This window comes from Ruditapes philippinarum, unplaced genomic scaffold (genome assembly GCF_026571515.1).
Source record: "Ruditapes philippinarum isolate M1 unplaced genomic scaffold, ASM2657151v2 ctg3793_1_1_1_1, whole genome shotgun sequence".
NCBI lineage: Eukaryota > Metazoa > Mollusca > Bivalvia > Venerida > Veneridae > Ruditapes > Ruditapes philippinarum.
Window position 1 is genome coordinate 9,177 of NW_026863577.1, and position 20,179 is coordinate 29,355.

The 20,179-nt window shown below is 32.1% G+C and overlaps 2 protein-coding genes across 6 annotated transcripts in view; both read left to right on the forward strand.

Moving 5' to 3' along the window:
• Positions 1 to 7,113, forward strand: LOC132722558 (cadherin-1-like). The gene is made up of 5 exons (XM_060707075.1): positions 1 to 157; positions 1,629 to 1,890; positions 3,475 to 3,608; positions 4,552 to 4,620; positions 5,662 to 7,113. The coding sequence occupies exons 1-5, from the start codon at positions 100 to 102 to the stop codon at positions 5,904 to 5,906; spliced, it is 768 nt and encodes a 255-aa protein (XP_060563058.1). The 5' UTR covers positions 1 to 99; the 3' UTR covers positions 5,907 to 7,113.
• Positions 7,114 to 9,880: 2,767 nt separating this feature from the next.
• LOC132722560 (vesicle-fusing ATPase-like) overlaps positions 9,881 to 20,179 on the forward strand; it is a 28,473-nt gene continuing 18,174 nt past the window's right edge. Inside the window, exon 1 of one of the 5 annotated variants that reach the window (XM_060707076.1) lies at positions 9,881 to 9,992. In XM_060707076.1, coding sequence (XP_060563059.1) covers positions 9,966 to 9,992 — 27 coding nt within the window. In that variant the 5' untranslated portion in view covers positions 9,881 to 9,965. Of the gene's footprint in view, positions 9,993 to 10,018; positions 10,097 to 18,277; positions 18,423 to 19,957; positions 19,981 to 20,132; positions 20,158 to 20,179 lie in introns of those variants that run through there. The other 4 variants (XM_060707078.1, XM_060707079.1, XM_060707077.1 and 1 more) reach the window with 4 other exon arrangements.

A 20,179-nucleotide genomic window follows, 5' to 3' on the forward strand; every position in this document is an offset into this window, starting at 1 on the left:
CAGAAGAATGGTATAAAAAGACGAACCCGCCAGACATGAGCCAGTGCGTCACAATTCTTCAAGATTTGACACCGTTTAAATAAAACAAGAGGAATAAAGATGATGCGTTATTCAATAACCGTTGTATTGTTGGCGACTTGTCTCTTCAAATCTGGAGGTAAGTTACCTTTTTTTTTTGTTTAAAGTAGATGAATAAGTAAAATTAGTTTGAATTGAAAAAAAAACAGTCACCAAACGCTATGACAAAACAAAGTTTTATTTTTTAAAATTTATTCATTTATTTATTTATTTATTATATTCTGAAAATTGAAGAAATTATGAGATAGATTATAATTTTGTGGTAGCTTTACATCTGATTAAATTGTCGATTGGAAATTGATAAAAGCTTTTAAGAACTCATTTTGTCATTTGGAAAACAAATGAGCACAACAAAAACAAAACCATCAAATCACATTTAATTCCAACAAACTTATTTAAAACATTACATTTGACATGACAGTCATTTATTAAGATGAATATTGCATAACTTATGTTTACGTTTTACCAATACCAACTAATTTTACAAGTTTTGATATAAGTTGTCAGAAAGGGACTAATGTTATGAACATTTGTATTATGCTGTCTAAATATTAATAACATAATTATAAGGATGAATAAAATAAATAAATAGAAATATCAATATCAGTTTGCCTTTTGAAAATGTTATAGGAATCAAACAGGCAGAGAAACACGCTTGTTCGTGTGATTACAAAACTTTACATTCTCTTATAACATTTATGACAAATGGTTAAATATGTTTGGCAAATCGTTGTGCTAAGGATAGGTGAATATTTTTGTGTATAATTTACAATTCACATAGTTTTGCAAAGAAGTCCACTTAGAATACACTTTGGTCATTACCACTAAAGTTTGGAGGTAGAAATAAATTTTCAACATTTTTAATAGCTTAGATAATGAGAATTTATACAGAATTCAACCGACACATCTCATTCTTCCAAAATATAACTTACAAAAGTTTTTATTATTTAATCAGATTTTAGTGATTATGAGATATATTCATTATGCATCATGAAGTATGAAAGCATAAAACATGAGTAAGTGTGAAACGTTTTCTTTAAAAAAAAAAATGTGATGATTTAATTTTGGGGGGATCTGTCAAGTTATGTATACAAATGTTTAACATACAAATGTTTAACCAAAGACAAAAAATGAAAGTTTTGGTGGATTATAAGAAAAGTTCACATCATTGTATTTTTTTTAAATTGATAGGTATTAAAAAGCTCATCATGTTGATAAAAAGGATCAACATAGTGCAAAAAATTGTCTAAGAAAGAAAGGCGAGTCTACGCTGCCATTAATTATTATTGAAATGGTCATACCTAATGTTGATTGAAAATAAAACGATTGATTCTCTGGCTGAAAAATTAAGCCTTCTAAGCGGCGGAAAAGTTTTGTGTTAGGTAATTATATCAAAGCCAAAGATGAATCACTTTTTCCCTTCAAATATTAACAGCAGACATTCCTTCATTTACTTCTTACTCTTTAAGCATTGAGATCTACATATTTGAAAAAAAATATCATTGTGACATTGTACTGTTGATTTGCTATAATGTTATCATTTATAATAGATGCACAAATCACCGGCTGGACTAAACCAAGTACAATAGCCACTGCTACTGGAACTGCGACGGGGATCTCCAAAGCTGAGGATACAGCTGTCGGTGAAACAATAGCAGAATTTGAGGCTACCCCCACTGCTTCTGATACCATTGCTAGTTACAAATTGTTAACAACAGGCATGCCTTTTTCTCTGTCCTCACCTGGCGGAGTATTGACGTTGGCCTCTGCGCTGGATTTTGAAACTAAATCTAGTTATGTTATTGAAGTAAAGTAAGTATCATTTTTCCACTGTACTTAAAGTAAAAATAGAAGAAGAAAAAATAATCTAAAGCTTATAGGTTTAAAGCCAATGTTATTTGTCAATTACTTTAATACATGCATATTTTATGCCATGCGAATGTACAACGTTATTATTAGTTATATACCTGTTCTTCTCCACAGATGATCTTGAATTTCTTAAATAATTTCTCCTTTATCGTTGTCGGAAATAATTCTTTTAATTATTTTGTCGACATGGAAACATTCATTTTCGTAATAAATAAATTGTCAGTTATACTCTTTATTTAAGCAAGAATTCTTAAAGTGACAAAATGCTCATTTTTTGTTGCCAAGTTGAGTTGAATTGGTAACATATTTTAAGAGATTGACTATTGTAATGTTGATGCCAATAATGGATAATGAAACATATTTAGGATAAAAAATAAAAACGATGAAAAGACTGCCCAACTCTATTTAAAAATTGAACATTACCAATACATTCCGAACTATATTTATAGAAATGTCAGTGGGTCACGTTTATTAAAATGAACACAATTAAGGCAAAATAAACGCAAAGTTATTTTGACTTCGACCTGCCCATTCTTCATTTACACTTCGATTGGCATAGTGTCATAATAACACAAATAAGTGCCTTTGTAGAAAAAGTCATGGTATTATAATCAAAAATTGTATACTTGCTAGAATGTTAGTTTATAGAGTTTAATAATTTTAAACCGGAATAGACTATACATTCGTGGTATCAAGGTTGATATCAATACAAGGCTTGAAGGAGTACATTATTTTAATAATCAGATCACATTTATTTATACGACATTTGTAGCAATTTAACTTAGAGTTTTATCTTTAGGAGAAGTATATGCTCATTTCAGTATGCATTTATTATGAGCAGCTAAGCAATTAAGATTCTTTTTTTAAGATACATGTACTACTTTTAATGGCGGTATTTATAGCATAAATCAACCAAAATGATATTAATTTTCCTCTTAACCCATCTGAATTTTTCAATGAACTTGTCTAGCCTCCATTTTTGGAACTGTTTAATACGAGAAGTATTCCTTCCCATTTTTGTTCTGCTTCTTTGGGCCTTTCTCTATCCCTACAATGCCCGTACACTCCAATAGTTGAAAATTTGTTTTTAAAAATCTAACGTGTTATTTATTGCAATGAATATCTGATCCGCCCACTTCGTGCGTCTCCCATTTTACCCGTCCTGTAGTCCTGTACAGCGAGATGATATCGCGGATTATGTTCGATTACTAAATTTTGGGCTCAGATTTTGTAACTTATGCAAACACTAATATAACACAAATTTTAAATATTGTTTTCATATAGTTTGCACACAATGCAAACTTTTTAGTGCTATATTCAGCTTAAGCCGATGGGCATGGACGGTTGCTTGCATTGTCCATGAACAGGCTCAATCAAACCAATTACAATATTTTCAATTTTGACGCTTTTGGCTCCTTAGGGGTTTTCTTGTTTTTTACTAAGGAAATTGTATCCGTCGTTTATTCATTCTTTCTAAGCAAGCATATATATTCTAAGCAAACATATATATTCTGTCTACCTTTTTAGAGCAACTGACAGTAAGGATACTGCGACTTCCGGCACTGCAACACTAACTATTACAGTAACTGATGTTATTGAAGAAGCACCAGAATTTGGACAAACATCCTATACTGTTTGCGTAGTTGATGGTTCAGCTGCAGGTTTGTTCTTCCGTTGCAAGGTGGGAAATCGTATTCTGCTAAAAGGATTATTTTTCAAATTTTTATACAATTTTGTTGAAATTCAAAAATAATAAAATGTGGCTGTCAAATAACCCAGACCCTGACAAGTCGATGAAGTAGTACTCAGCAATTTGTCTTGAAGTACTATAGAAATCGCAATCAGCAGGGTATTGGTTAATTACAAGGCACATTATTAAAATTTAAAGCTACACATTATCTGATTTGCTGTTCATATTATAAAGCTTCAGTTTTGGCCCGATTTCCATTTTTTTTATATAAATTGGTGTTATTCCCTTCTGACGATTTATTTATAATTCATATTAAAATGAATTCAAATGATTTCTTGTTTGACAATTTCAGCATGGAAGCAAGTTTTTAAAATTTAAAATTCCATTGTATAATTAAACATGCTAAACATAGTAGTGCGTATCTTTTAACGTTGGAATTGGTAAGATATGTGTGGACAGCATATTAATTATAATATTATAATTATAATAATATAAATACTTGAGTTAGTAGATCTAATAGACTTTCATAAAGATTATTTTCTTTTGGTAAAAGTATCCATTTATTATTATAATAATATTAATACTTGAGTAAGTAAATCTAATAGACTTTCATAAAGATTTTTGTTCGGTAAAAGTATCCATTTATAATTATTATAATATTAATACTTGAGTTAGTAGATCTAATAGACTTTCATTAAAGATTTTATTTTGGTATAGGTATCCATTTATAATTACACATGTATAATAATATAAATACTTGGGTTAGTAGATTTAATATACTTTCATAAAGATTTTTTTGGGGGTAAAAGTATCCATTTATTTTTGTCTATTACATGTTTTTTTAACGATTATTTTACGATTTTATTTACACAATCTGCATTAAATCCAGCATTTCTCTTTTGTTTTGATTTCAGATACGTCTGTAACAACTTTCTCTGCTTCTGATAAAAACACAGCCGATACCATCACCTACACGATAAGTTGTAAATATTTTACTTCTTTTTGGTTTATGTCATACGGACACTAATGATATAGATATAAATGATACCAGTTTCCAATTCGTCCATTATTTACGGTATGATAGAGGACTCGCGTAAAACTACCTAACTCCCGTTAGCTAGCTGGATAGCTTCATAACATAAATAGTCTAATGTTCCTGTTTAGATTCTAGCACAAAGCTGTGAGGGACTAGTTATCCTAAGTCTTTTACCTTAACCACTCGGTCAGAGAGGTCCAATATATCTTTCCTTGTTGCTGTGAAATCCACAACTAGTGTTCATCCTTGCTATAAAATGAAACATCAATGAACGAACTTAAACAGTCAAAATGATCGACTGTTCTTGTTATACTTTAAAAAGTTAACATTCTAAACAACGTAGTCAAAATAATTTGTGGCGATTATAACTTGAGATTTTTCTTGATGTACAATAAAATTCTGTTAGTATAACTTGAGTAAAATCTCAATATGGGGTCGCAATTATCGTACCAGAATTAACTAGCCTTAGCGTTATTCTCTTAACATGAAAACTACTTAAGTAAGTGCTTAATTCCGACATTAAATTCTGACACTGAATTCTGACACTAACTTCTGACGCTGAATTCTGACATTTAATCCCGACAGCTGATAAGACTTGTTTTGTTTAGAATACAGATTTACAAGTCGATTTACCAGTAAAACTTTAAAAAGGTTTCATTCGAGACATTTACGCAATGTTTCAGATTGGATTGCTATGTTTTCATTTATTTCAAAAGTTTCTTTTTTCTCCATTTCAAGAAATAGCATCAACTACGCGCAAACAAGTCATTCTTATAAATATAATATACATGTGTCTGTTTTTTATCAACTAAAATGATTTTTGATATAAGGAGTTTTGAATCTTAACGAAGAAGCAAATGAGATTTGTAAAATGAAGTGTTACCAGCTGTAGGTTTTACTTTAGCTTGGTCATATGATTAATATCTTACTTCGGATGCAAATATGAAATATTTAATTTAATTTATATTACTAAATCAAAATATTTTAGCTGGAGACACAAACAGTGACTTCAAAATTTCGACAGCTGAGCTCCAGGTCAATACTGGGAAAACCCTTGATATGGCTAAAACAGCGAAGTATACACTTGTCGTATATGCCACGGATAATGGAAGTCCGGTAAAAACCGGAACAGCTACTTACACTATCAACGTCCAGTCGTCATGTAACGGAGCAGCAGCTTTGACCGTGACATTGATGGCACTTTTAATAGCACTCTTAGTGTCTTTAAACTGATTCTCTGATGCTTCATTCAAATGACTTTATCTTTATCTTGCTTGTAACATCTCTTAGTTGCTTTTATATATGTTATCTTTTATTAATTAAATGGACCATCGTGTACAAATTAACGATTAATTCAAGTACTAACACAACAAGTCATGAAGAATAATTAACAAATGTAATTGCTCCTATCCCTTTTTGCGTTTTCTTTGAAATATACATTGTATATGGAAAATTAGTACTTAGGTGAGATGACTCGCTCTGAATGTTAAAGCAAGATCATATACCACGTATAAAATTTTTAAAAGCTTTCGTGAAAGTATGTGTTAATCAACTGACATTTTCCTGAAGTTAAGGACATGCTAGTTACTTGACAAAAGATTCTTTTTTATATATATAGAGGAATAGATTTCCGCGTTTATACGTGTTATATATCAATAAAAATTGATGATGAAATAATTATGAACTGCACCTCAATGCAGCATGAGATTCCGTAAAATGACGTCTCATACCACATGGTATGTCCACACACTGACTTACTAATAAAAGAAACGTAAGAGAATAAGAATGAAAATCTATTCAACGCTTGGAGTCAATAATGAAATTTGAAGTTTAAGATCAAGTGTGTGACGCCTAATTTTTAATATGAAATATTTTTATCGCATATAGAAAGTGTTCTCCTTTTGTGGTGAATGTGTATTTTAGGCATGTTCCTTTAATTATAGTGATTGCCGTGAGGCAAAGGATTGTCACGTCCAGAGAATCTACTCCCTTACGTACTGACTGTGTGATATGTTTGTGTTTATTTCTATCTGTGAAATGATATCAGTGATGAGATACTACCGTATCGATGTTTGATTCATTTCATTCTTATCTTAAAATATTTATTGTTACGATTTTTTCTATTGAAACATGTAGCACTTTCAGACGGACAATAATTTGTTCACAATATATTATTCAACTTGTTATGAAATGTTATGTTGTTAATCAATTTGTTTTGCTTTTTTATTTCTAAGGACTTCAAGTGTTATTTATGGGTTAATCAAATAACGCAAAGTTACTCGAAAAAATGAATTCGTGATTATAATTTCTTTTTATTCTTGATTGAATTGAGTATGGTTACTTTATAGATTGCAACAAACAAGTAATATTTCGTCAGATATTGTGCTATAAAGATCAAATTGTACATGATTTCAAAATTAAAATTAAAGTAACAAATATATAGTGTTTTTGTTTGTTTGTGTGTTTGTATATTTTTATTCGGTCATATTGAATTAACATCTTTAATTTCTGTAATTTGGCTAGTGCTGCGGAACTTTAGAAATTGCTTATTAGTGAAGGTCAGTGCCATCTTTCGTGCTTGACATTTTCATTCAAATGTCACACCATCAACTGTATCATTTATTGTCGTATAGTGAATCACATTTGAATAGTTTTGCGGCACAAAGAAGTTTATACGTTATAAATGTAAGTTAGATGACTGGTTGGTTGGTTGGCTGGCTAGATGGATTCGTCATAGATTTTACACTGTTGACCATGACACCAACGTAATATATAATTTTGTATACTTATCATGCAAGTTTTTATTCATCACGCTGCAGTCGTCACAAGTCGCATGTTTGCGTTATATCGAGTTTGAGCTTCCTCTTATTTCATTTCTTGCGTTATTGAAATTTGTTTGCACAGTTTGAATGTCCATTTTGATCAGTTATATCCCTTTTATATGTCAATGCGTATATGCATTGGTTCCAGCATGAGAGAGTTAAACTCAAATGTAAATATCTATATGACTTTCTAAGTCTTACAAACTTTGAATTTATCCGGTTAATCTGTTTTGCGAAGGTTGCAATAGGCTCTTTGTCTATTGGATTTTTAACATGGCAAATTTTGCGCGTTGATACTAACTTAAATACAAGTTTAATGAAACACAAGTCAATTTAAAACTTCAGCAAGTTGAAGGTTAAACAACAACGTCTGACATGAACAAAATCCGAAAGTAGTCCGAAGTCCTCGAAACGGTTACTTCCCTTTATAAGTACACTAACGCAAACAAATTAAGGGGAGCTCACTGCGTAAAGATTGTCAAATGACAGGCGCATTAATTTTCAAGCCTTCTCAGTGAAGAAAAAATAGTTCCCGGTTGGTCGAAGGTTTCAATAATTATTATTGTGTAATTCTTTACAGATATACATGCTTAATATATTAATTAAGCTCCATGCTTATTTACATCAGTGTTTAACGTGAACAAAATATCTCGAAATTAATACGGTTCACCCTAATTTAGAATAATGTGGTTTTCTTCGTACTGTTTTCTTACCATTCACAGTAGTCGAGGGGTAACACGCTCCGTTTAGGAAGCGAGAGGTCTGGAATTCTAATCCCAGAAAAGGCAATTTATGGTTTTTTTTTAATTGTTTAAGCCAAATAAACATTGAATTGAATATCAGTGCTTCAATCAGCCTTATTGTCAATTTACTACAGTTATAACACTGGAAACAGCATTGATGGCACTGTACAAAAACAAATTGGTTCATAATCTCACAAGCTTCACTTTTCTGACATTCTAGCTGAGACCCAAACAAATTCAGCGCCTTCTGTGCTGTGATTTAATAATTAAATTGCATATGCGTTTAAATATTGTTTGAAGTATTTATTCCAGAAAATCATATCATATAAGCTGCGTTTTCCGAATAAAGTAACGCTTTGACTTGAGTATTATTTGTGCATGTTCCTAAACAAACAAAAACAAACAAACAAACAAACAACCAACAAAAAACACATCTAGAAGAGCATGTTTAGCACAGACGGAAATATAGCTATTTTCCTTACATTTCAGGACGGCTTAAATTAATATCTATAAAGGCATGTGAAAGGATTGAACACTTTTAACAGTGTTTTCAAGTTAATGTTTTTGAACATGTTTTAATCATGCTAATGTGTTAACTTAAGCTTTACTAAGGAAAATCATGTCAACATTCATAGAGTATAAGCTACTATAAGCCTTACATTTCTTGGAACATTTTTTTGTTTTCTCATTGTAAAAGACTATATCATAAATTGTATACAAATTGCACGTTTTTCTTTTTTTTGCATCGTAGACTTGTGAACAATTTATATTTACAATTTTATATAATTGCGTTTTATTTCCTAAGGTATAGTTCTCTATTCAAATACCATGTACCATTAATTCATTAAAGGCCCTTAAATTTGAGCCCCAAAAATGCTAAAATTCATATTTTTCAAAAGCCTGTCATTCTTGATGTTTTGTTTCAGTTTTCTAAATAGAGCTTGAAAGCCAAATAGCAGTCGCCTTTTCCTTTTTATGGCAGTTATTATGATTTAGTTTTTTGAATGGAAGTCATAATTTCCATTTTTTTTACATTTTGCTATATCTATGACATATATTATTTCACTTCAAGCACTTTTCTGCTCAAATGATATGCGCGTATTACGCTTCAGTTCCACAAAACATTACAAAACAATTTTTGTCTTTTTAGAGAAAATTACCTGCTTTTAAAATATATATAAATTTACTGTACAGCGCAAAAGATTATTATATACTTTTCGCTTCTGTTAACTGTTTTTAAAAGCGCTTCAATGTAAGAAACGTTATTTATACTATTGATATTCTATTATCTTGAGTAAATGAAGAATTTGTCTTATCAAAATCACTTAATATACAAGTTGCTGATAGGATAAACGTGACTGACAAAATTTTATTATCTTCGACTAGCGCCTTGGCCTGTTTTACGTTCATCCATGCCATATATTCTCACACTTTATTCGTATACATTTCCTACAATAATTTGTAGGCGATCCAAAAATGGAAGAAAATAGCAAAAAGAAAAGATCTAACTATTTATAGCAATGCTACAAATATCAGCCGGTGTGTTTCTTGAAACGTGGAAATTTCTATAATTAGATATTATCCAATCGGTCCAAGTTAATATATATAACTTGTAAAATCTTTACTTTTATCATACAGTAGGCTAATATTCCTTAAACGGATATAGATTCTATAACATTAAGAAAATATTAAAAAAATTATATCAGGAATTATTATGTATATAATTCATGGGGATGACACTTTGTAATCCAAAGGTAGGCAGACATGTATACATATACAATTTTTTTATTTTTTCGTTTACTTTCGATTTGTTCGTTAGCTTTGCACTTCCGGTTTCGTGTACCAAAACAAATCACCGGTGGGTGTTTCATAATTGATATTTTTGTTGTTTTGTTAATCTCAGTCATTGTGTTTCTTAATAATCCTAGGAAGGTCAGAAAATTAAAAAATGATCTAATTCAGAACTAGTAATTTTCTTTCGTTTCTCTTTCGCAAGATATTACAAACGGCTACCGTAATTTATTCGTCCTCAAATTAAGTCGTACACAGGAGTTTGACATTCTATCAATAATTGAAAAAATACAACATAACGGCAAATATACCCCCCTATATAAATGTTTATTTATTGCTATTAACTGTATTTTTGCTGTTATTTCTTAATCTTAATTGTTTCACTTATATTTTTCAATTATTGATAGAGTGTCAAGCTCCTGTGATTAGTTCAACTAATAAGACTTGTCATTTGAAGAGACATCGTGATAATTTGGGTTTGACAGTATAAAAAACTGTCAGTTAAATGGGTCAAACTGTTCATGTCAAATTAATTAGGCTAGTTCTCTGTTAGTCAAATTAATTTGGTGTGAAATAAATTTCATACTGTCAAAAGTAAAAGAAAAGACATCGCCATGATCGCCAGTCCAAAATTATCTCAATGTATCTTTGACAAGTTTAATTAGTTGGCTTAGTAGTAGGTCAATTCAAAATATGCTTATTGCAGATTTATAGTTTATGCTGCTTTGACAAGTAAAAAAGCATATTTGCACCTAAAATCAAGTTATGAATTCATTATGCTAGTGATTGATTTAATAATAATGATGAGTTTAAAAACTTATAAGAATCTGTTTTATTTTCTCCTCAAAAATCTTATTTTTTGGTGTGGTCACTGGTTCTGAAAATGATCATTTCCAGGTATTAATTTTCTTTCACTGTGACACTATTTACTTACATGTCCTATGGGCACTATTCCTTCCCATGACACTCATGGAAGGGTTAATTGGGTTAGCACTTGGCAGTAACCTGAGATAGCTATATATTTTAATATGAAAGTTGGCCTATGTCAGATAAAAAAATGTTCATTTTTTATTTTACATTTTTCGTTTTAAAAAAAAATTATTCGTTATTTCATGCTTCCCTGCTGTCAATTTAAACACCTTTAGCCAAAAAAAAATGTGATTGTTCCTTTATCTGAATACAGTGCTGATTATCATTGATTTTCATTAAGAATAGTGGCGCCCAACTAGAAATAACACTGAAAATTTACTGATTGGTATAGAAATCTATATATTTTTGAATTGTTTTTTATTTGATTTCCTTTAAACAGGGATGCCAAATTTTCTGCGGATCTGTAGGTCCTCGAACCACTTTTGAGAACGATGTAAATCCGAGGAGAAAATTTGGGGGGTGTGGGTCTCTTTCCCCGAGTTTGCTGTCTTCTATTGTCCGCTGATTGTAAATGTTTAGACCGTACCGTAAATATTAAACTAGACCGTACTGCTATTCGGGTATGTTCAGTTATTGTCGCTATTGTTGTTGTATATCTTCACTGCCTATAAAGGCGAACCTCTGTGTAGTCAACAGAGTATAACGATAATCCTCCACCGAATTATACATGTAGTAAGCCAATGAACGATTGTCGATAGCGTTAAATATACCAACCAATCGTAGCGTCTTTCTGTAGTTGAAGAAAGCAAAACAAAATGTCGGCCGATAAGCAAGAAAGATATTTTTTACATGAATAATGGCAGCAATTAACTCCAACAACGCTTCGAAGATCAAAGACTGTGACAAAAATGTTAAAAATAATTTAATTTGAAATGGTTAGAGAACACAGTAAATGTGAATATCGGATCAACCGAGTCAACCGTCCGCATTGGTGACGATTTCGTCAAATTAAATATCAGTAAATATCAATATCAGTTAATGAAAATATTTGATAAAGCACTAAAAGGAAATGCATTTTAGACCATCTGAAATGGATTAAAACCCAGGAGCTTCCGGAGGCTAAGCCCCCTGGTCCCCCACCAGGGCTCTGCCCTGGACCTGCATGGGGGGCCTACACGGCCCTTGAACCCTCGCATTTAATTTTCCTCTTTTTTATGCCACCGCAGCATCTGCGATGCGGTGGCATATAGCGATTCACCTGTGTGTATGTGTGTGTGTGTGTTTGTTTGTTTGTGTGTGTGTGTGTTATATAGATTATATAGTGAACTTAAATGATCTTCTTGTGAAAAACCACTTGTCCAATTTCAACCAAACTTGGCAGGATTGATCCTTGGGTGAAGGGCTCCCAAAGTTGTTCAAAGAATTTCATTCCATGCAGAAATCTGGTTGCCATGGCAACCAAAAGGAATTATAAGAATAAATTTAAAAAATCTTCTTGTAAAGACCTAGAAGGCCTAGAGCTTAGATATTTTGCATAAGGCATTGTCTGGTAGACCTCTACCAAGATTGTTCAAATTATAGCCCTGGGGTCAAAATCGGCCCCGCCCGGGGGTCATTGATTTTCACTATATGTACATATAGTAAAAACTTAAAATACCTTCTTGTAAAGACCCAAAAGGCCCAGAGCTTAGATATTTTGCATAAGGCATTGTCTTGTAGACACTTACTAAGATTGTTCAAATTATAGCCCTGGGGTTAAAATCGGCCCGCCCGGGGGGTCATTGAATTTCACTATATGTACATATAGTAAAAACTTTAAATACCTTCTTGTAAAGATCCAAAAGGCCCAGAGCTTAGATATTTTGCATAAGGCATTGTCTTGTAGACCCTTACTAAGATTGTTCAAATTATAGCCCTGGGGTCAAAATCGGCCCCGCCCCAGGGGTCATTGATTTTCACTATATGTACATATAGTAAAAACTTAGAATACCTTCTTGTAAAGACCCAAAAGGCCCAGAGCTTAGATATTTTGCACAAGGCATTGTCTTGTAGACACTTACTAAGATTGTTCAAATTATAGCCCTGGAGTCAAAATCGGCCCCGCCCGGGGGGTCATTGAATTTCACTATATGTACATATAGTAAAAACTTAAAATACCTTCTTGTAAAGATCCAAAAGGCCCAGAGCTTAGATATTTTGCATAAGGCATTGTCTTGTAGACCCTTACTAAGATTGTTCAAATTATAGCCCTGGGGTCAAAATCGGCCCCGCCCGGGGGGTCATTGCATTTCACTATATGTACATATAGTAAAAACTTAAAATACCTTCTTGTAAAGACCCACAAGGCCTAGAGCTTAGATATTTTGCATAAGGCATTGTGTATTGAACCTCTAGCAAGATTGTTCAAATTATAGCCTTGGGGTCAAAATAGGGCCCGCCCCGGGGGTCATTGGTTTTCTTATATGTATATTGTAAAAACTTACAGTAAAAACTTTAAAAAAATTTCTTCTAGCAATTGACAAATGCTAGAGGTTAGATATTTTGCATGAAACATTGTATAGTGAACCTCTAGCAAGATTTTTCAAATTATAGCCCTGGGGTCAAAATTGCCCATGCCACGGGGGTCATTGATTTCCAATATATACATATAGTAAAAAATCAAAAAATCTTATTGTTTGAAGGTACAAGGTTTAGAGCTTTAATATTTGTTAAATGATATCATCTATAGGTACTCTACCAAAGTTGTTGAAATTTTGCCTCTTGTGTCAAAATTAGCCCCGCCCCGGGGGCCATAGGTTTTCCTTATATGTGTATAGTAAAAACTTAAAAAATCATCTTCTCTAAATTAACAAAGGCTAGAGTTAAGATATTTTGCATGAAACATTAAGTATTGAACCTCTAGCAAGATTGTACAAATTATAGTCCTGGTGTCAAAATTGGCCCCACCCCCAGGGGTATTTGATTTTCACTATGTACATATAGTAAAAAATTAAAAAATCTTCTTGTCTGAAGGTACAAGGCTTAGAGGTTTGATTTTGGTACATAATATCATCTATGGGTTCTCTACTAAAGTTGTTTTAATTATGCCCCTAGTGAAAAATTGCCCTGCCCTAGAGGCGATAGTTTTCCTTATATGTATAAAGTAAAAACTTGAAAAAATCTACTTCTCTGAATTGACAAAGGCTAGAGGTTAAGTTTATGACATGAGACTTTGGGAAGTGAACCTCTACTTAGATTGTTCAAATTATAGCCCTGGGGTCAAAATTGGTTCCGCCCCGGGTTCATTGATTTTCATTATGTACATATAGTAAAAACAAAATAAAAACTATTTTTGTCTGAAGGTACAAGGCATAGAGCTTTGATGTTTGCTATATAATATCATCTGTAGGTCCTCTACCCAAGTTGTTCAAAATTTTCCCCTGGTGTCAAAATCGGCCCTGCCTGGGGCAGTGATTTTCATTATATCACATAATAAAAACAGAAAATAAAACAAATGTTTTCTGAATGGGAGAAAGCTACAGCTTAAATTTATGACTTGAAATGTTGTTTGGTGGACCTGTATCAAGATTGTTTTGAATTAAACCCTTGGGTCAAAATTTTGCCTTGCCCAAGGGGACAGTGACCTACTTTCTTGTCCTTTGATGTACAGTAATGAAATTTTGACCATGTGCACAGTTTTAGTTGTAAAACTGAACTTTTATATCAAGTGACCTAGATTTTGATTATGTGACTTACTTTCTTGTCTTTTGATGTACAGCTATGAAATTTGAACCATGTGCACAGATTAAGATGTAAAGTGAACTTTGATATCAGCTGACCTAGATTTTTACAAAGTGTCTTACTGTGTTGTCCTTTGATGTAGTCATGAAATTTAGGCTGTCGTCTGCTTATCTTTCTGCAAGGGAATGCTAGCAGTTTATAGTAATACGTTGGTTTTGCATTGGTACCGACTCATCCAGACAATAATATACAAAGTTAATAAAAGACCCGTTCTTCAACAGTATTTGTTCCTACACTTCTATTGAGTGTTGTATTAATGCGGTGGCATAGCATTTTCTCAAATGCAATCTTGTTTCAAATTGTCTGTTGGCATCCCTGTTTAAATTATTAACATGCAGTCAATGGCTTGCAAGTCAAACCTTTGACTTCCCTGTATTAATTGTCTTGGTGTCTCTGGAATATGTTGTAAGTAAATTAGTTACGATAGCTGTCAGAGTAAGCTCCAGTTACTATGGTACCATAGATGATACTGAATGTTTAATAGAACATATTAATCAAATGTTGAAGTCTGTTTTGAATTACATTCTTCTTTATAAATCTAAGTATATGACCTATTTTCCAATGCTTGCTGTCTTAAATTTATTCCAAATGATCTGATATCAGCTGTAAATTTCCTTATTAATAAAAGTTAAAATTTTTAATAAAGTTAAAGCTTGAAAAGTTAATCATGAGGAAGTTAAAAAAAAAGGCTTTTATAGTGAATTGGTGCATAATGGAAGTTTTCATACCATGAATGATTGTGTTGATAACTTGATAATAAATTTAAATAAGAATTTGTGACTTTAAAAACCACAAAAGAATATATTGATGTGCTTGGTAAGTCTAGGATCTGGAAAAGTTATTCAAAAATTTTTTCTTTATATGCCCGAAAGAATTTCGGGCATATTATGTTATACACCCTGGTGTCCGTCCGTCCGTCTGTCTGTCCGTACGAACCCAGAGGTACTTGTGTGACTTGGGAGAACATTGGGTAACAGTAAATTCTCTTTGATCCTATTCATTCCGTTTTTACTTGTGTGTCTTTTTTATGCCTTGTGTGACTAAAAATGGCCAAAAAGATCAAAGGAAAAGTCAATTAAGTACCATTTTGTGAGTACGTCTGTCCGTCCGTCCGTTAGCAATTTGGTTTTTGGAGCATAATTTAAGTTCCATTTGGCCCACAATATTGAAGCTTCATAGGATGATTGTCCATATTGGGTAAAAGACCCCTTTTGATTTTGGGGTCACAAGGTCAAGGTCACTATCACCTTAAAACTGAAAACAGTTTCCGGAGCATAACTTGAGTTCTGTTTGGCCCACATTGTTCAAACCTCATAGGATGATTGTCCATATTTGGTAGAAGACCCCTATCGATTTTAGGGTCACAAAGTCAAAGGTCAAGGTCATTATTACTTCACATAAGTACCATTTTGTGAGTACGTCCGTCTGTCCGTCCGTTAGCAATTTGGTTTCCGGAGCATAACTTAAGTTTCGTATGGCCCACAATATTCAAACTTCATAGGATGATCGTCCATATTAGGTGGAAGACCTCTATTGATTTTGGGGTTACAAGATCAAAGGTCACTTTTACCTTAAAACTGAAAACAGTTTCCCGAGCATAACTTAAGGTCTATTTGGCCAACAATATTCAAACTTCATAGGATGAGTGTCCATATTGGGTAGAATACCCCTATTGATTTTTGGGTCACAAAAATTAGAGGTCAAGGTCAATATAACTTGGAAATAGAAAACAGTTTCCAGAACACAAATTAATTTCTATTTGGCCCTAAGTGTTCAAACTTCATAGGATGATTGTCCATATTGGGTAGAAGACCCCTATTGATTTTGGGGGACAAGGTCAAAGTTCAAGGTGGCTTAAGTACCTCAAAACTGAAAACAGTTTCCAGAGTATAACTTAAGTTCCATTTGGCCCACAATATTTAGTTCATTGGAGGATTGCTATTGGCCCACAATATTTAGTTCATTGGAGGATTGCTATTTGAAGGAGGTAAAACTTTATTTTATTTATGTAATGTCTTACAAATGCTTCATCCTTACTAAAAAAAAGCACTTTCGGGCATATAATGCTCTGCCTAGCGGTGCTCTTGTTAGTGAATTGGCATATGTTAATGTCTTTTAGGGTACAAAATTGAGCTACCAGTATAGAGCTTGGTCAGACAACATGGAAGTGCTTGTGCCAAAGGCTAATAACTTTTTGGTTCTCACAGTTTAAAGCTAAAATTCATGATATTGAGAATGAATTAACTTTTGATGGAGATGTGAATTTTTTACCCTAGAAGAACTGGATATTGATTGAATAACATATTCATTGCATAGTGTTTCTGCAACAGTTCATGAAATGTTTAGTGGTAAAATCCAATAAAGCATCATATAAAGCCTGTTAATCTGCCTAGTCAATCCTTTAATAGTGTTTTAAGCAGGATAGACAGTTTGCTTTGAGGATTTTCCCCCCAATATTTCATTTTTAGCTTGACTTTTCAAAGAATAGGGAGTGCTTTTGTACTCACCGACAGTGTCACACTTTGGTTATAGGGTTTTTCATGCAAGTTGGTATCTTAAAAACTATTGCAGGGAATGGGTTGAAACTTCACACACTTATTAATTTTGAGAGCATAATTGAAGGTATCTTTCCAAGGCCCATAACTGTAACATGGGTTTTGATAGAATTATAGCCCTTTTTGAACTTAGAAAATCCTACATGTTTTACTGCCAAGCACTGAGAATAGTCAAGCATGCTGTTTTACTGACAGCTCTTGTTTGTATAACAATGAATATAATTATGTAGCAATCTGATACCTTTAATTTACTACATACAGTAAACTTGTATTCTTTAAAGGATATCGCTCCTTAGTTTTGTAATATTCATATTTTATACAGTGCACTCCGATTAACTCACTTTGCATTAATTGGTATATGATTTAACTGTGACACATATTCTATAGAATGGTTTCCAAACTATGATACAATTGTTTCATTTGTCTTGCAAAATCAATCCTTTAGACTTGCTTATCAAATCCCATAAAGATACCCAGGAATCTTTGATCAAATGACATAAATTACAATGTTAGATATGAACCAATCAAATTTATCATCTCATTCTGAGTAAATTACATGAAGTGTAATATCGTAGGGAAATTTGAATTAAGACTGTAGATATACAATAATGCATTAAGGCTGTATTGAGCCAATGTATTGAATTTAAGAGAGAGCGGAAAAGCCAAGTTGGATCTACGATAAAATATTTTTCAAGACCATCCAAAAATGTAGTTGTCAAATTTCATTTCATCTAAGTCCTGTTATTTGCCAAGTACAATGTATAACAGTATAAGTTTTTGGTTTGTGGTATTCATTCTATTTATAGATTTGGTAAGGATACATGTATATTGATAATAGCAAGATATTAAACTCATGATTGCTTTCATAGACGCTGTTCGGAAAACATATAATTTTCCAAGGGAGAGAGATCCTGACATTGGTAAAAGGGGAGAGTATAATTTTCCAATACGTCTTTCCCAGCCATTATGGTCGTGACAATCAATAGATGTTTACCACTGTCTCGATTTTCTCCCAGCATTTCTGTTGTTTCTTTCAATAAATCAATACAAACAAGTGCAAAACTCTGGAGAATTATTTTAGCAGAATTATATATTCTGGTAGTTTTTGTGTGTTTGATGGTACAGGACTGTTGTTATTGAATACAATATTTGTTTTTTAGTGTCTGGACAAGGAAACTACATTGTTTGGTTTGTGCTTTTTTATGTGTATAATTATTGGCGTTATGTGTGTCGTATTATCGGGAAGTGTTTGCATATATTTTTTTTAAACAAAGTATGGTTGTTGGTGTTGTTTTACTTTGTAGCAAACAGTAGAAGTATATTTATCACATCTCGTGCCACATTTGTGACTTCGTTAAAATGGTATTGCATGGCAGTGCATATTGTTTGTTGCAATATCATTTGCCTTATCCAAAAATAGTGGAAGCTGTAGTAAATGTTAATACTATAAGTGCATCAATGAAAATGTGATATTTTTTTTTACTGTACAGTTACTTAACAGTTCTTAGTTTTGGTAATTAGTTAATAGAAAATTATATACGTGTAGCTTCATTACTGAAATTATTGAACTCATTGAATAAAATGTTTATTGAATTTGCTGAAATAAAATTTTATTCAACTTGTTCAATAAATGCAGTTTTGGACCTACTCTCATTCAATTATATCCTTTATATATCCTTTATAATTTATGCTTTGATTAAAACAATTTTAAGGATTGGTCTCATATCAGGAACTTAAAAATAACAACACAGTTGTGCTGCATTCCTTAAAGGACACCAGTCCTGTGTGCAAGATTTTAACAAAATTTATTAATTCTAAACAAAAACAAAAACATAATATTGGCTCTTGTTTAGAAATAAGGAAAATTAATCCTCCTGAAGAAACATGTTTTCCTATTATTTTTTGTTAAGCCGATTCAGATAACATTAGCCGCACAAGCTACATTATTGTTACCATCTAGTTTTTATTTTATTATACTTTGAAAATATCAGTTACCATATTTGTTATCAAATTTAGCATTATTTAGCCAATAAATAAATATAAAAATTATATAATTAAGATTTAAGAAGTGTTTTTATAATCTCCCTTTAAAGTAAAATTTCTTATTACCGCCCATTGTGAAAAAAATCATTTTGTGACATTCTTTTAAAACTAAGCTGTATATATTAATATAGCTGTGATATATACCGTAAAATTCCTAATAAAAACCCCTGCTCTAATAAAAGTCCCCCCCCCCAGGCTATTTGATATGGAAAAAAATCTGCTCATCAGTGGTGAACTCTTGAATAAATCTATAGTTTTATTCAAATCTTTCAGAATCCATTTTATTTCATAGTAAACACAAAAATGTATCACATGAACTTTTAATTTTAACACATTTTAATGTTATTACCAACACTTGTTAACTTCAATGATTTTTGGATTTAGGAAAAAACGTGTTGTAATAATGGCTCCCCTTTTGGAAAATGTTTAGCCCCCGGGGGCATTTAATAGGAATTATACGGTATATCAACTTATCTGACACTACTGTGTAAATCATCAAGAGATAAAATCATTGGGTCATTTAGATATCATATCACCTTTATAATATGCTTAGTAAGGACTTTTTCAAACAAGGAAGGTAAATGATCAAGGGTTCTTGGTATAAATCAAGGATTTATTGGAATTCTTATATACATTCCTTTAATCATATAGAATAAATTAATCAAAGTTAAGTGTTCAAACTGTTCAAACTTGGTATTTTATGGTATGAAGATATGTCAGTGTTGCATTGAATCGTTAAAGTATTGGTTTTCCTAATCTAATTGACTGATTTCTTTTATGATGGGACTTTCTGGTGTCAAATTTTTGTATATTTTTGAATGGTTGTCAAATAAATTGTTTTTGGTTTTCAAGAGTATTTATTGAAGTTTTAGCATCAAAGGTATCTCTGTTGTTGTTTTTTT

Excerpts from the sequence above, each read along its gene's own strand:
- LOC132722558 (XM_060707075.1), top strand. The coding sequence starts at position 100 with ATGATGCGTTATTCAATAACCGTTGTATTGTTGGCGACTTGTCTCTTC. Across the intron at positions 158-1,628 it reads TTGTCTCTTCAAATCTGGAG|ATGCACAAATCACCGGCTGG; the intron begins GTAAGTTACCTT and ends CATTTATAATAG. Across the intron at positions 1,891-3,474 it reads AGTTATGTTATTGAAGTAAA|AGCAACTGACAGTAAGGATA; the intron begins GTAAGTATCATT and ends CTACCTTTTTAG.